The 17,388-nt window shown below is 41.2% G+C and overlaps 1 protein-coding gene across 1 annotated transcript in view; it reads left to right on the forward strand.

Moving 5' to 3' along the window:
• The window catches only part of XPO1 (exportin 1), an 82,864-nt gene that overhangs the window by 55,602 nt on the left and 9,874 nt on the right, over positions 1 to 17,388 (forward strand). The window contains exons 12-20 of the mRNA XM_089669183.1: positions 2,427 to 2,624; positions 5,659 to 5,797; positions 6,165 to 6,346; positions 9,029 to 9,185; positions 10,421 to 10,584; positions 10,786 to 10,920; positions 15,443 to 15,626; positions 15,726 to 15,832; positions 17,132 to 17,326. Of these exons, the coding sequence (XP_089525309.1) occupies positions 2,427 to 2,624; positions 5,659 to 5,797; positions 6,165 to 6,346; positions 9,029 to 9,185; positions 10,421 to 10,584; positions 10,786 to 10,920; positions 15,443 to 15,626; positions 15,726 to 15,832; positions 17,132 to 17,326 (1,461 nt within the window). The remainder of the gene's footprint in view (positions 1 to 2,426; positions 2,625 to 5,658; positions 5,798 to 6,164; positions 6,347 to 9,028; positions 9,186 to 10,420; positions 10,585 to 10,785; positions 10,921 to 15,442; positions 15,627 to 15,725; positions 15,833 to 17,131; positions 17,327 to 17,388) is intronic.

A 17,388-nucleotide genomic window follows, 5' to 3' on the forward strand; every position in this document is an offset into this window, starting at 1 on the left:
AGTTGTTCATCAGATATTTTAATTCTAATTTTGCTGTTCGTGTGCTTCATCCTTGAAAATCATTGCTTCCAAATATAGGTACTGATGACCTGAATAAGGTGTGATTGTGAAGAATTTGACATTTTTCTGTGGGAAGATAAAACTTTCAGTGTCTTTTTACTGGACTTTTAGTTTTCTTCAGTCGCATGTGATCACGAAGTGTAAATACATTTTTTACAAAAAATTCCCCCCCAAAAATCAACATTTTTACATTTATGATTTTGTGTTGGGCTGCATGTAGCTCAAGGGCCTTAGGTTGGACAACACTGTTTTAAAGTAAGTTGTCTTTGAACTTGCTAGCTTCAAGCGCTGCACCGTAAATCTCAAAATTCACACAAAAAGCAGGAAAGTTGTTTTGGCACTCTGCTCTCCCCACTTCCTAAGTCAGTGCTGGAAGGGGAGCACATTGAGCTAAGCTGATTAAATAAAAGGTTAAGTTTTTTTTTTTAATTCTGTTACCATTGAGTCAAATTAATTTAACCACTTTACATCCGCCCTATAGCAGTTTTACGTATAAAACGGCACTGCACTGCAACCCGGGGACGCGCCTGTGCGCCACCGGACGATCGCTTCTGCTGTGAAATGTCACAACACAAATCGATCTACAAGTCCCGAAGAGGTCAGGGAGGAAGAACAGAGCTGTGTCTGTTTACATAGGCACAGTTCTGTTGTGGGGGGGGACTTAAATTGTGTGTCTCTGCAGAGACACACAATCCATTTCCCATAGGAGAAGCACCAGCTAGTGTTCACAAAGCACATAGCTAGGCACACACTTAACCCTTTGATCACCCTAGATGTTAACACCTTCACAACCAGTAGTGTCATTCGTACAGTGATTAGTGTATATTTTTAGCACTGATCACTGTATTAGTGTGACTGGTTCCTACAAAGTATCAGTTATTGTAAACATGTCCGCCTGAACATTGCCATAGTGTGTAGATGCATAACTTTTGCGCAAACTAATCAATATACAATTATTGGGATTTTTTTTACCAAAAATATGTAGCAGAATACAATTTGGCCTAAATTTTATGAAGAAATTTAGATTTTTTTTTTTTAAAAATGTATTGGATATGTTTTCTGGCAGAAAGTAAGGTCCCCTCCCCCCAAAAAAAATTCTGTCTTTTTTTGTTTATAGCGCAAAATGTAAAAACTGCAGAGGTGATCAAATACCACTAAAAGAAAGCTCTATTTGTGGGGGAAAAAAACTACATAAATTTAATTTGGGTGCAGCATTGCATAACCACGCAGTTGTCCATAAAGGAACACAGTGCCATATCGCAAAAAATGGCCTGGTCAGGAAGGGGGGTAAATTTTCTGGAGGGCAAGTTGTTAATGCTAGTGGTGCACTGAAATGAAAATTCTGGTCCTGAAACCGACACCAAAAATTCAGAATGCATGTGGCTGAAAACTGAACCGTATGTCTGCGTATGTGGGGGTGGCTCCAATTTTATTTATTTTTTTTCTACTGTCGTGTATATTTATTTTTTTTACGTGTGATTTTATTGCCATCACATAGGGGACCAATAGTCCCCTATGTGATAGCATATGAGTAACAGGCCATCTTTGTAGGGGGGAGGGGGTGGGGGCAGTGTGTGCAAGGAGGGAGCAGGAGAGAAGCAGTGTATACGGAGAGGCTCCCTCACTGGCTGTCACTGTGTCAGTGCTGATTTATAAATGCAATTGCCGTTTTTTGTTTGTTTTTTTTTCTTCTCTATAGCTCAGAGAAAAAATTTTTTAGCTTGGGAAAGGAACTAAAAATAAACTTTGTTTTTTAGCTGGGGAGAAAGTGACAGCTGATTCTCTGAGCTATAGTGAAGAAAATAAAAGCCGTAATTACGTTTAAAAACCAGCACTGACATATAGTGACAGCCAGTCACTGTATACATTGCTCCTCTCCTGCCTTTCTGCACCCCCATCACATCTGCAGTACACACAGTCCCCTGTATCTGCAAAATGCCAATAGGGCTGCTTTCGGCCGGAATTTTGGTGCATCCCTAGTTAATGCGTGTATGTAAATATTTGGGACCTATTCATACTTGTTTGGTTTGGTGCAGCAAAAGTTGCACATTTTCCTACATAAAAATGCATGTCAAGTGGAAATCCCATTCTTGTGTTACCATATGCACAACAAACAAAAGGGACAGTGTACATTCAGTCTTAAGGTAGAACCCTGGCTAAGGATATGGACATTCAAAGTGTGTTACATAAATAGACATTTTTCCTGTTCAGTTATAATAATTTGATTAAATATTCAGATTCTTGTGTAAACCCAGTTGAGACTGGTTCTTCTTGAGGATAAATAGCAAGTTTATTTTGTATTTTAGGAAGCACTTTAAATTGCAAACCTTTTTCACTGTTTTAATGCTTTACTCATTCTAATTCAGGCTCTACACTACATGTTGCTGGTATCAGAAGTAGAAGAAACAGAAATATTCAAAATCTGCCTTGAGTATTGGAACCATTTAGCAGCAGAGTTATACAGGGAGAGCCCTTTTTCCACGTCGGCATCCCCACTTCTTTCTGGCAGTCAACATTTTGATGTTCCCCCCAGGAGACAGCTCTATTTGCCAGTTCTGTCAAAGGTAGTGTTTTACATGTGATTGTGTATTTTGCCTCTTTATTTAATGATGTTCCTTGCAACATTAGAAAACTAGTGCCTCTGTGGGAAATGTCCAGTCCTGGTGTACCAAGCGCTTAACATTTCCATTGTTCATTGCCAAAATCCAGAGTGATGCAGTTGGAATCCTGTCTACGTTTTGCTGGCCTTTCTTGTACACTTCCATTGGATGATTTTTCAGTTCAGATCCTTCACTATACTGCTTTAACTGGTTTCTACATAGCAGCTATCCAGGTGCTACCACCACCATGGAAAGGGTTAACACTGATGGACCAAGTGCTGATGACATTGGCTGGGTCATGCCTCTGACATTCAGCGTAGAAGAAATGCCATCCTGCTCCTGCTGCTACTGTTTTACCTGCACCCTGTGGAACTTCAATCATCAATCTGTTCCAACTGACCACTTACAGTGATTTGGTCTCCTTCAGTTGCCTGCCCCTAATCAGCAATAGATACCTTGGATTTAGAGTACCCGAGGCTTTTCCTTTCACTTTTGGCCTTGTAGCGGTACTGCTACACAGGTGCATCATGTCTGCACATAGATGTCAAAGACAGTCTTCCTGCTACGGATGACCCCAATCAATACTCCCCATCTTTATATAAGACCAAACATTGTGTTAATTGCTTGTCTGACTGGGTAACCCATTTCGTCTGTTTGCTTTCAACATGATCCTTAGGGTTATGATTAAGTCTTGGCCTCTAGAACGGCTGATCTTTCTCACTGGACCTGTTTTGTCCTTGGTTCCCTCTTGGAATCCGTTCCTTCTAGAGGTTATCCTCAGTTTACTTTTGACAACATCCGGTTGTGGATCATATTCCCCCTACATGGGAATGTGTTTCAGCTGTTTTGGTGGGTTCTGGTCGAACCGCTTCTTGTTGGTTCAGTTTTCCCTTCCATGTTGTCATTTTCCTCTTTGACCTTTTCTATCCTTGTCTTGAGAATGAGGTTCGTTCTCTGTTCCCCTTTGCCTGAATCTAAAACCAGTTGATGCCAGGCCATTGTCCTTCATGTGGCTTCTAGGCTGCAGGCATTCCCCAATTTCTTTTGACCTGAGATGCACCTAAAAGTTTAAATATACCTTTATTAATAGTGGTCCGATTAGGGCCATCTGTAAAATTTCCATAAATGCCAAATATGTCAATGTAAGTACATAACTCTTTCTAATACTGTACAGTACCTGGCCACCACCTCCCCTCCCTACTCTGTATTTCAGAATGTTGTTTGTGCATAACAATGTCTTGTAATAATGTAAACCATAGTCATAGCTATACCACTTGAAGACCGCCTAACTGGGAATATGTGCCATGGTTATAAGTGGAATACCTGGGTTGTGGCTGCAACTGGCATTTCTCCAACCGCTAAAAGTAATCAGAGTGTCTGGAACACTTTTAGAAGCTTTCCAGTGGTTCTCGGGCTTACCTGGATGATCGGTGAGCCCAGGAACCAATCCGGTGGTTTCAGCGGCTAACTATAGAGATTAGCTGAGGAAAAATGGCCTCCGCTATTCTCTGTGGTCTCCAAACTGCGGCCCAGGGGCCAGATGTGGCCCTTTGCTTGCCTTTATCTGGCCCTTGAAGCATTATTTTTGCCACTGTCACCAACCTTGGGTTGGGACACTATTCCTTCCACTAACAACAATGGGGTACTATTCCTGCCATTGAATCCAACTTTCTCCCCCTAATGCCAAAGATTGGGCATTGTTTTCTCCCACTGGGCACAGTCCAGCCCCCCTAAAGTCTGAAGAACAGTAAACTGGCCCTTTGTTTAGAAAGTTTGGAGAGCCCTGGTCTAGACCATAGACCTGTCATGCTTTTATTGCAAGGGCTGTCAATTTTTATTGCTATCGCATTAATGTAATTTAAAAATAAAGAAAATTTAAAGGGACAGTGTAAAAAAAAAAAGTAATAAAAAATAAGTGTTTAAAGTGCCCCCATCCCCCTGTGCTCACACTCAGTTGTGAGCGCATTTGTAGGTTGCACCCCCATATGTAAATGGTGTTCGCACCATACTTGTGAGGTATCGCTGCGAACGTCAGAGCAAGAGCAATAATTGTAGTACTAGACCTCCTCTGTAGCTCTGAACTGGTACACTAAAAAAAGTTAAAGCATCGCCTATGGAGATTTTTAGGTAGCGTAGTTTGACACCATTTCACGAGCATGCGCAATTTTAAAGCATGACGCGTTGACTATCTATTTACTCAGTGTAACATCATCTTTCATATTTTTATTAATTGTTTGTTTTTTTTTTTTCTAATTAAAGCGTTTTTTTAAAAAAAAAGAAAATTGCGTTGGAAAGACTGCTGCGCGAATACCATGTGATATAAATTGCAGTGACCACCATTTTGTTCTCTAGGGCCTCTGCTAGAAAAAAATGTTTGGGGGTTCTAAGTAATTTTCTAGCAAAAACACTAATTTTTACATGTAGGAGAGCAGTGGTCCCTATGTGGAAATGCATATTTTTCTTTCGTGTTTCACATCATTTTTGTATGCTGTAAGTCCTGGTTCACACTGAATGCGACTATGAAATCCCACTATTTTTGAAATTGTGCTATTTCAATTCGCACTGATTAAGAAATTGCCATAGAAATGCATTAGATGCGACTTCAGGTGCGAGTTGTAAATCGAATGTCACACCTGAAGTTTCACTGGTGTGAACCAGGGCTTCAAGTGAACCTGACTTGTCCCCCAAAGTGCATTACAAACATTGGTGAACTACAGACTGTTTTCTTGCAAATACTAGTACTTTTCTTTAAAACAAATTGGGCTTAGTGGGACCTCCCCCCCCGCAATGCTTGAAGAACCCCCTTATTACTGTGTCTCCTCCCATCTCTGATCCCCATGCCTGTGCTTTATCTGTCAAAAGTTAAAGGCTGTGTTAGTCAGTTTCTGCTACTTGATAGTTGAATGACTGGGAAGAGAGCTTAAAGAAAAAAGATCTTGTTAAAGAAAACTTGTTTAACTAGATTTTATATGAAGTTGAGTAACATATTGTCTTGCAGGTGCGTTTATTGATGGTTAGTCGAATGGCAAAACCAGAAGAAGTTTTGGTTGTAGAGAATGATCAGGGTGAAGTGGTTCGGGAGTTTATGAAGGACACAGATTCCATCAATTTGTATAAAAACATGAGAGAAACTTTGGGTAAGGATTTTCTCTGCTTTCCATGTACATTTTGTTAGCAACATGCTTGATTTGAATTCAGATTAACCTTTTGTGGTGTATTGATTATTTCTGATACGTCTTTTTTTTTTCTGATCTGCATACTTGTTCCAGATCTGTGACAGTAAACAACTAGCGTTTCAGCAGGTCAATTATGGCTGCCTACGTAATGTTCTCATAAGTTTCCCTAAAAATTATTTTAATTCTGTGTTTCTAGTTGCTTTGCTTTCAAAACCCCCTATGACCTGCTCACTGTTCTTACCTACTCTCATGTACAATGCTTTGTGGGCTTGGGTACCATGCGGTTCTAATTTTCCATACTGGTTAACATCTTGTTTTCTCTTTTTAGTTTACCTCACCCATTTAGATTATGCAGACACAGAACGAATTATGACTGAGAAACTACATAACCAAGTAAATGGGACAGAGTGGTCATGGAAAAATCTGAATACTTTGTGTTGGGCTATTGGTTCAATCAGTGGAGCCATGCATGAAGAAGATGAGAAGAGGTTTCTAGTTACAGTCATCAAAGTAAGTGAGTGTGCTTGGTAAAATATTTATGCTTGCTTTTTTTTATTTTTATTTTATTAAGGCGGTAATCCTATGGAGTATATACTCCTGCATGAGTTGGTCTTCTGTGTATTCTTTAATTTTACATATTTGAACTCAAAAGCTATGGCATATCTCTTGTTGAGATGATTTAATAGAAATTGGGCTGAAAATGTGCTTGCCATGTGACTAGAAACATTGCCTTTATTTCTGATGGTAAGGATTATCCAATGTGTACTCCTTTTCTCCATTTCAGTAGCAATCATATCATGAAATACCTGTGATTTTGGTCATGTGATTGGCAATGGGGAGCAGTGTCGAGCTGTTTACATTTATTAACAAGATCATGTCAGGGTGAATGTGATGTCTTTATAAATAAAACAAATGAAAATTAAGTGCTTCCCAAACTGCAAGAGTAGTAACAATTCATTAAAGTACTTCACAATTGAATCTAGCCTCTGTAGTGTCTTTACTTCTCATGGGAGGGTTATCTCATATTTGCATCTCCCTACAATAATAGAGTGCAGTTATACTATCATACTGCCTTTTCAACTATACAGCGCCAAGATGTAATCCAAAAAAAAACTATCTTCTTAATGGTACAAATGCATACACATCCACATACATGTAGAGAGCTCAGCATAAATGAGTACATCCTATTTGAAAACCTTTTAGAGCATTTGTTTAGCTAATTACAAAGTAAGGTTAATAATATAACTTAGATTACAAAATCTTCAGTTTTACTCAAATTAGTTAGTGAATACACCCCACAGCAAAAACTACTCCATCTAGTATTTTGTATGACCTCCATGATTTGAAAGGACAGTACCAAGTCTTCTAGGCATGGAATAAACAAGTTGGCAACATATTGCAACATCAATCTTTTTCCATTCTTCAAGAACAATCTCTTTGAAAGTCTGGATGCTGGATGGAGAGTGATGCTCAACTTGTCTCTTCAGAATTCCCCATCGGTGTTCGATTGGGTTCAGATCAGGAGACATACTTGGCCACTGAATAATTTTTTTTCAGAATTGCACCAGTGGCCTTAGATGTGTGTTTTGGTTCATTGTCATGTTGGAAAAGTGCATGATGACCAAGGGCACAGAGATAGTGTTGCATCTTCTTTCAATATAGAGCAGTACATCTATGAATTCATGATACCATCAATGAAATGCAGCTCCCCGACACCAGCAGCACTCATGCAGCCCCACAGAAGGACACTGCCACCACCATGTTTCGCTGTAGGCACCATGCATTTTTCTTTGTACTCCTCACCTTTGCAACGCCATACAGTTTTGAAGCCATGAGTTCCAAAAACATTTATCTTGGTCTCATCAGAATACAGAGTCCCAGTAGTCTTCTCCTTTTTCAGCATTGTCCCTGGCAAAATCTAGGTGGCTTTTTTTGTGCATGGGCTTTAGGGGAGGTTTTCTTCATGAACGACACCCATGTATGCCATTGCTCTGCAATGTACGCCGTACACTGTATTGTGTCACAGGAAACAATCACCCCAGTTTGGCTTTCTACTTCTTTAGCTAACTGCAGTGAACTTGCATAGTGATTTTCTTCAACCCTTCTCATCAGAAGACACTCCTGTCGAGGTGTTAATTTCTGTGGACAGCCTGGATGTCTGTGTGAGATGGTTGCAGTTCCATCTTTGTTAGATTTTTGTTTCACTTTTGCTACAGTATTCTGACTGATAAGTAAAGCTTTGCCGATCTTCTTGTAGCCTTCACCTATCTTGTGTAAGGAAATTATTTTCTTTCTGAGGCCTTGTGGCATTTCTCTTCCATGTGGTGCCATTGCTGACAGCATGAAATGGGAGGGGGTTTTCTTTAAGCAACTCCCTTTTTATAATCAACTGTCTGCTGAACACCTGTTTAACCACTTCCTGACTGCCCTATGGCCTGGTCAGGAAGGGGGGTAAATCCTCTGGAGGGCAAGTGGCTAATGAATAATTACTCACCTGTAGTTGATTTCTTGTTATGATTTTGTCTAAAATCTACCTTTGTTCCTAAGACTTTCATTGGGGTGTATTCATTTTTGCAACACAGTCATGAATGAATTTAAGAAAAATATTTTTTGGATGTGCAAATTACCAAATCTTGTTTGCAATCAATGGCCCATATTTGTGGGAGTATTTTGTAGTATAGTGTCTCATAGAAAATGTTGGTTCTGAAAGAAAGGTAGAGGTTTTCTGACAAATCTGTTGGGGTGTATTCATTTATGCTGAGCACGTACATACCCATAGGCTAATATATGTGAATGCACTATCCAATGAGGTTTCATCTGATTACCATGCACACTGAAAAGAAGCACACTGCAGTGGCTCACATACACCAATGCTCTCAATACTTTGCTAACAAAATAGTTACAACTTAAAAAAAACTTGGTAGATCTCCATTTGGACATACAGTATATCCGTTTTGAGATTGAGACAAGTAGCCTATCTCACAGTCTAGATGCAGGCAACACAATGAATGTAACTAGTCTTTTTATGTAAAAGCAGAAGTGTGTTTTTGTTTTTTTTGGTGTGTGTGTTCGTTTGTGTTTTTTTTGTTTTGTTTTTTTTGTATTCACTTTTTTTAATATTTCCTGACAAGTCTCTTGCTTTACGTGATACATTTAAATGATGTTGCTAGATTATAACTACTTTCATTTCAGGATCTTCTTGGTCTTTGTGAGCAAAAACGTGGCAAAGACAACAAAGCTATCATTGCATCCAACATCATGTACATCGTGGGGCAGTATCCAAGGTTTTTGAGAGCCCACTGGAAATTTCTAAAGACAGTTGTAAACAAACTATTTGAATTCATGCATGGTAATTTTTTCTTTTTCAATACTATAAAAAATTCATTCTTTGAAACTGTTGCCCTTACCACACTGTTCTTTGCACTCTCCTGGAATGCATGTTAATCATACAAGCTGACAGTTTGCTTTCAGATAGAAATGATCCGGCGGCTATGCAGCAGCTGGATCAGTTCCACGCATCACACCTGGACGGGCACCCCATTTTTCCTGGCATGGCTAGTGCCACCAGTTATATTTGGGAGGGAGACTCGCAAACATCCATTCACAGATTTCCACTAGCCTGGAAATTACTTGTATTACGATACTTGCTATGGCTGGGAACGGAACAACATCTGTGCTCCATTAGCTTCAGTGAAGTGTAGGCAAGACCTCAGGGGGCCCCCCACATATGCACATATATGTGCATTAATGCACACATCCTGGATGCACAAAAAGTTGATTACGCTACACATACTACTTATAGAGCTGTACATGCCAGACCGAGCAATAATTCCAGGGCTATCATTCACATTTAATTCTAAATTGGTAACCTGTTAAAAGCTTTGTCTATGGAAAATTTTAGGTACCGCAGTTTGGGGCCTTTTTTATGGGCACGAGCAATTTTAAAGCAAGAACTGACCAAATTTTGAATACTGTGCGGCAGTCCCCTTTCAACAGAAGTCAAAGTGGCATGTTGAATAACATTTAATGATCAACAGCTGCAGCCAATAAGTTCCCTACTGCATATTAAGAAAAACTCCACCCACTCCATGAGACTTCAGTGTGGTTTTTTGATTTACTGATTTCCTTAGGTGGTTGACCTCTTCTCTTTTGAGGAAGTTATGGCCCTGTTCACACCAGAGTGCGGTGTGGGAAACCCACGTTCTACGTTGTGATCTGTAGCGTGTGCCGGTTAACAATACCCCAAACACAGATCGCAAATGCAGTGCATTTGCTTGCACTGTATAGCATAGTACAGAAGTACCATGTGAATTTTTTTTTTGTAGTGAGTTTCCAAAGTAGTGCATGCACTACTATCGGTGTGGTGCAGTGTGATTTGAGTCCCTTCAAAATGAAGGGGCTCAAATCGCATCACACAGGAACGTGCAGCACATTGCTGTGCGATTCCTGGTATGAACCAGCCCTTCAACTATTCCCTTTTTTTTTCTGCAGACTCTTCTTTCAAGAAATTATTTTTTTAACGTGCAAAATCTTCTCTGGCAGCAAAAGGGTTACAAAGTGCTTTATAACTTTATGCAATTTCAGAGACCCATGATGGTGTGCAAGATATGGCATGTGATACATTTATTAAGATCGCTCAGAAATGTCGCAGGCATTTTGTTCAAGTTCAAGTTGGTGAAGTAATGCCATTTATTGATGAAATTCTAAACAACATAAATACCATAATTTGTGATCTTCAGCCTCAACAGGTAAGATATTTTTATTTTAAAATGCTGAGGTTTGGAGCTGGCAGTACAAATAAGCATTATTTTTCTGTGTAGTATAATTGTCATGTAGTGGACTTGGGCTATTCCTGATTTTAAAAGCTTTTTAGTTGGTGATCATTGTACGTCTTAGTGATATGTAAAGGTTGTTGTTAATACCTCTTCCAACCTGTGTTTTTGATTTAGGTTCACACCTTCTATGAAGCTGTGGGTTATATGATAGGAGCTCAGACAGATCAACCTGTACAGGAGCATTTGATAGAAAAATATATGCTTCTTCCTAACCAAGTATGGGACAGTATTATTCAACAAGCCACGAAGGTGAGTGATAGCCAAGGGTGGGGAAAAATGTGATAACTGTTGTGTGTTTTTTTTTTTTTTCCCCCTTAATTCCACGAGTTTTCCATACAGAGAAGATAGCATGGCTACACAAAGACCTACAGACATGACACAAAATGGAGTGCCAACACAATGATGATGCAAAGTACAACGCCAGAATGTAACCTAGACTGTTACTCATTCCCTCTTAAGCCTTGGCCTCGTTAAAATTGGGTTTAGTGGCCCATATAGCACCTTGACCTCTGCACTCATAGGCGGCGGTTCAGTCTTTTGATATTCCTGCAGCGAGGTGTTTGTTTTTCCTATCAGAAGAGGCTGTGTAGTTGTATATTAAGAAAAGTGTCTTAAAGTCTAAAAAGCAATCCTGTGGCTGCTAATAAGACTTTTTCATGCGCTTACGTGGTGACAAGTGTCCCTTCACAATAGTGAATCTTCTGAGATGGGGGCAGGTCAACTATCATAGCTCTGATCCTGATAGCTTCAGTTTAGTGCAGTCCAGATCCTCCTCTTCTTGGGTCCTCTGCCAGCACGCCTGACCTCTCCCTGCTGTTGGGTGCCTTCACAGCAAGCAGCATTCTATGGGGGCACCAAAGTCTGTGTAATACCCAGCCACTGCTCCGTGTATCCATTCACACATGGAGCTGTGTCTCAGCCCCGTCCCCTGTCTCTTCTCATTGGCTCACTGGCTAGCAGTAGGAGCCAATGGCTCCTGTTGCTGTCTCAGCCAGTGGGGAGAGGGAATCCTGGGATTGCCAAGACTCTAGTGCACGTCACTGGATTGAGATGGGGCTTGGGTGAATATTAGGGGGGATGCTGCATAGAGAAGGTTTTATACCTTCATGCATAGAATGCATGAAGATAAAAAACCTTGAGCCTTTACAACCACTTGAATGGCTGGCTGAGTCCTGTGCTAAATGGAAATATAGGTTGTCTTTGCCATCTGCAGTTTCTGGCCTGAATGTACCAGTAGTGGTTTATCGTAGAAAATTTTTCAAATTTAAAAAAAAAAAAAATCACAAAAGAACCTCCGGTCTACTAGAGAGACGAAGCCTAACTGTGTAGGTGTTGGGGGAGGGACTATAACAAGGGGGCTGGTCTGTGGTTTACTATGAGCCTAGCGTCCATTTCTCCTGCAGGTGACAGGATAACTCTAGGTTTCTTGCTATTAAGCTTTGTCCCTCAATGGACAATAGAGATTGTTATACTTTATGAGCTGAGATTTAAGAGATAGGTAGATTATTTGTGGTATTAAGGATATTACAGCTTATATCAGCTCTGTCAGAAAGTTCAGGATATTGGTTATTAGACAGACAGCAGGTGCCTGCAGCTCCACGCATGGCCTTACACTCATTCTAGTTCTAACCAGTCAATTCTGGACTCTGGGCATGAACATTTTCATTTAAAATATATTCCTTAAAGTGGTTCTTCACTCTTGAAAAAAAAAAAAATTAGGTTGGCTGTAGCTAAATCCTGTAGCTGCTGACTTTTAATAACAGACCACTTGCCTCTCCAGGGATCCAGCGCCGTTCTCACCCGGGCTAGTATTCCACTAGATGTATCAAAATGGTGCAGCACTGTTATAAATACACCCAAATAAATCAGATTACAATACATCAATACACAAATTATACACACAGTGTTAAAGTGCCACATACAATAACCTAAAAAAATGTATTTCAAATACGTATATCTTGTGTGAAATAAAGTGTCATGTGCAATATTATAAAAAAATATCTTCCTATATGCATGCACTAATAACTGCATGAAAAGTGCCACATGCAATCCAGTAAAAAAAATTATCCCTCAAGTGACAATCCGAAAGAGAATGAAAGTGAAGAAATTCCAAAACTAGCTAAATCCAAAAGGTGTTGCTGCTCCATAGCAAAATCCTTCACCATATTGCACTCACCAGAAAACTTGCTGGTCTTTAGCCTATATTATAGCTCGCTTTCTCTCCCCCTCTCTTTTTCTCCCCCTCTCTCTCTCTCTCCCCCTTCCCTTCTCTCTCTCTCTCCCCTTCCCTTTCTCTCTCTCCCCCTTCCCTTCTCTCTCTCCCCCTCTCCCCCTTCCCTTCTCCCCTTCTCCCCCCCTTCTCTCTCTCTCTCTCTCCCCCCCTTCCCTTCTCTCTCTCCCCCCTTCCCTTCTCTCTCTTTCCCTCTCTCTCTCTCTCTCCCTCCCGCCCTTCTCTCTACTCTCCGCCCTCCCCCCTTCTCTCTCCTCTCCCCCTTCTCTCTCTCTCCCCCTTCCCTTCTCTCTCTCTCCCCCTTCCCTTCTCTCTCTCTCCCCCTTCCCTTCTCTCTCTCTCCCCTTCCCTTCTCTCTCTCTCCCCCTTCCCTTCTCTCTCTCTCCCCCTTCCCTTCTCTCTCTCTCCCCCTTCCCTTCTCTCTTCTCCCCCTTCTCTCTCTCTCTCTCTCTCTCTCTCTCTCCCCCTTCCCTTCTCTCTCTCTCTCTCCCCCCTTCCCTTCTCTCTCTCTCCCCCCCCCTTCCCTTCTCTCTCTCTCTCCCCCCCCTTCCCTTCCCTCTCTCTCTTTCCTTCTCTCTCTCTCCCTTCCCTTCTCTCCCTTCTCTCTCTCTCCCTTCCCTTCTCTCTCTCTCCCTTCCCTTCTCTCTCTCTCCCTTCCCTTCTCTCTCTCTCCCTTCCCTTCTCTCTCTCTCCCTTCCCTTCTCTCTCCCCCCCCTTCCCTTCTCTCTCCCCCCCTTCCCTTCTCTCTCCCCCCCTTCCCTTCTCTCTCCCCCCCTTCCCTTCTCTCTCCCCCCCTTCCCTTCTCTCTCTCTCTCCCCCCTTCCCTTCTCTCTCTCTCTCCCCCCTTCCCTTCTCTCTCTCTCTCTCTCTCTCTCTCTCTCTCTCTCTCTCTCCTTTCTCTCTCTCCCCCCTCTCTTTTTCTCTTTCTCTCTCCCTCTCTCTCTCTCCCTCCGAAGAAATGCTCACCACACCGAGCCCAGTGACCATATATAGTGTAGTATTTAATTAATTAAAATATTGTTACATAGAATAAAATACAAACCTCTTCCACGTGGAATGTTAAAACAAAGAAATGCGGCCGGACATACCAAGATGGCTGCCGATCCAGGACTCGTCAGCATGTAGGCGCCACCCAACGCGTTTCATGCACAGCCCAGGCTCCAGTGCACATGCTCTCCTGCAACCAAAAATAATAAATGTACATTTTTTTTTTACCTGCAGAAACCAAATGTGCATTTTATTATTTTTGCTCAAAAGGTAAAACTTCTCCTTTTTAAAGTGTAACTAAAGGCAAAACTTTAGTTTTTGGTGGAGTGAGTTTAGAACACCCCTTGGTATACTGCTGTCTGAGCCCCTATTAGGGAGAATTACGTGCTATGTTTACTGTTATCAATGAAGTAAAAGAAAATTCCAAATTTCCGGTTAACATCGGAATAGTAATAGAGGGGAAATCTGCTATTTATTTATTTCAGGTACTTATATAGCGCCGTCAATTTACACAGTACTTTACATACATATATTGTACATTCACATCAGTCCCTAACCCTCAAGGGGTGTACAATCTAAGGTCCCTAACTCACATTCATACATACTAGGACCAATTTAGACAGGAGCCAATTAACCTACCAGCATGTCTTTGGAGTGCCAATGGGAACACTAGTTCTACTGACCCTAGTGTCACACACTTTGGAGGGATCTCCGTTCACTTCCTGTTTGGCTATGGGACAGAAGTGAAGGGAAATCTCTGCAACGAGACACTGACGGCAAAAAACACAAACGGGGGTTATAACCCTTCCTTACTCTATCCAAAATGAAGAAAAGTTTTGCCTTCAGTTAAACTTTAATAACCTCGAAAGTACAATCCTACTTTGGATTTGCAAAAGTGTTTGGTGCATACAGGTATTGACTTGAAAAAGTAGTAGTGAAACCATTACTGGGCTGCACAATAGTCTGTGCAGGGAGCAGGGCTGTACCTAGCATGCCCATACACTACAAGGTGAATGCAAAGCAAGAAAAGGGAGATGATGCAAGACAAGTCATTCTGCACAAGGACAGGAAGTATTAGTGACAAACTTTCATTATAGAATTTTCCTACAGAGGCAGTTTTATGCCAAATTACTGCACTGATCTAGACGAGATACACAAAGCACTCTAAAGCTTAATACAGAATGCAAGTACAGCTTGTATTTAGACAATATTCTTATCCCAGAGTTTTGCTGTAAGATTTCACCATTTAGTGATCCATGAATCTAGAACAAATATGTAGTTAGACATTTTCAGGACTCTTCACATGTACTTGGGGGGAGGGTTGTTATCACCAAGTAGCGAAGGAAGGATAAGAATGACTGACTGCTGCAGAACTTGCTACAAGCTGCATTGGCACCTGACATTTTATATCTGGATGATGTCATGTTTAAGGCTGTTTCTTCAATTAAATTGTCATTGTGTAACATTTGGAGAATATAGTGTTGCTGCTTGTGTAGCCTAAAAAGTGAGAGTACTACCTCAGTTACAAACTTTTTTTTTTTTCCCCCCCCCCAGAATGTTGACATATTGAAAGACCCGGAAACAGTCAAACAACTTGGAAGCATATTAAAAACAAATGTAAGAGCATGTAAAGCTGTCGGACACCCCTTTGTTATTCAGCTTGGAAGAATCTATCTGGATATGTTAAACGTTTACAAGTGCCTAAGTGAAAATATTTCTGCAGCTATTCAGGCAAATGGTAAGCTGGTAGTTTGTTTTGTTTTTTTGACCTTCAGTTATGAAATGTTTGTTACTGTTTTGTCATATAGTAAAGGTTGTACCTGCTTGTTTTTTTCAGGGGAGATGGTTACAAAGCAGCCTCTGATACGCAGTATGAGAACAGTTAAAAAGGAAACCTTAAAGCTAATATCGGGCTGGGTTAGCAGATCGAATGACCCACAGATGGTAAGTGTGAGTGTGGATTGTTTTTGGTTCCAGCATGTTTGTTGTGTGCTACATTAATTTTCTAATGGGCCATTAAGTGATCTTAAAGCTTCATTTAATAAAAAAGAAAAAAAAGCTGTTTATACTTGCCTGCTCTGTGCAGTGACACAGCAGCCCCAGTCCTACTCTTCTCCCTTGACCAGTGCCTCCAAATAGTGAGCCACTTATGGGGGCACACTGGTGCGTGCTCGTTCCCAATCCCCGCTCTGTGCGTCCATAATGAGTTGGCCCCAACCCCGCTGTCTCCTCATTGGTTCACTGGCTGTCATTGGAAGTACTGGGAGCCAATGAGAGGATAGAGAGAACGGGGACAGCTCAGGCTCCAGTGCACATCACTGGATTTGAGAGGTGCTTAGTTAATTATTTGGGGGGGGGGTGCTGCACACTAAAGGCTTTTTTTTACTTTCATGCATAGAATGCGTGAAGGTAAAAAGAACCTTCTGCCTTCACAACCACTGTAACCACTTGCCCTCGAGGATTTAAACACCCCCCCCCCCCCTTTCTAACCAGGCCATTTTTGGCGTTAAGGCTCTGCATTACTTTAACTGACAATTGCACGATTATGCAACGCTGCACCCAAATGAAATTTGTCCCTTTTCTTTTCCCATGAATTGAGCTTTCTCTCGGTGGTATTTGATCACAAAAAGCGCTGACACTGTACTAATGGCACTGGGCAGGAAGGGGTTAACATGAGGGAATCAAAGGGTTAACTGTTTGCAGGGAGTGTTTTACTAGGGGGTGCAGTCTGTGTTTCACTGTAATCACACTGCTCTGGATGGCTGTGCACAGCACAGCCATGTGGAGCAGTGTTCCCGAGCTGACAGGGAGGACTGTTCTTAAACAAAACAGTCCTCCTCCCCATCGGAGATGCTCGGTAATCATTGGCCGGGACCCGGTGATTGATACCCGGAAATGCAAAATTACGTATACATACGTGATTTTGCGCTCCCCTGCCGCCCTGTAGCAGTATATCTGCTATAGGGCGGCGGGAAATCGGTTAAAGTACCTGCTTCTTTGCCTCTTTAATGTACTAGGTCACCTAGATGTAAAAACATATATACGTTGGGGAGGTGGTAGCTGGCTGTTTTTGGTGTATGGACCGTATTGGGACATAAGTAATATTTAGTAAATGTAACATATTTGGAAAAGTGTGAATGGGCTTTAAATGTCAGTTTTTTGTGGTTTAACATTTTGCCTTTCATCAAAGATTATTTAAGTTCTCTGTTTTCTAATATGATTAATTGCATATTCTGTTTTCAGGTTGCAGAGAACTTTGTTCCTCCTTTGCTGGATGCAGTTCTGATTGATTATCAAAGAAATGTGCCAGCTGCCAGGGAGCCTGAAGTACTCAGCACAATGGCTACTATTGTAAACAAGCTAGGAGGCCATATTACAGCTGAAATACCTCAGATATTTGATGCTGTGTTTGAATGCACGTTAAACATGATAAATAAGGTATGTTCAATTTCTTTAGGTAAACTAATGTACAATATGCCCCATGTTGACACCTAACAAAA

Source organism: Staurois parvus, unplaced genomic scaffold, assembly GCF_062004578.1.
Source record: "Staurois parvus isolate SC_StPar_1 unplaced genomic scaffold, SC_StPar_1.0 ptg000070l, whole genome shotgun sequence".
Taxonomy (NCBI): Eukaryota; Metazoa; Chordata; class Amphibia; order Anura; family Ranidae; genus Staurois; species Staurois parvus.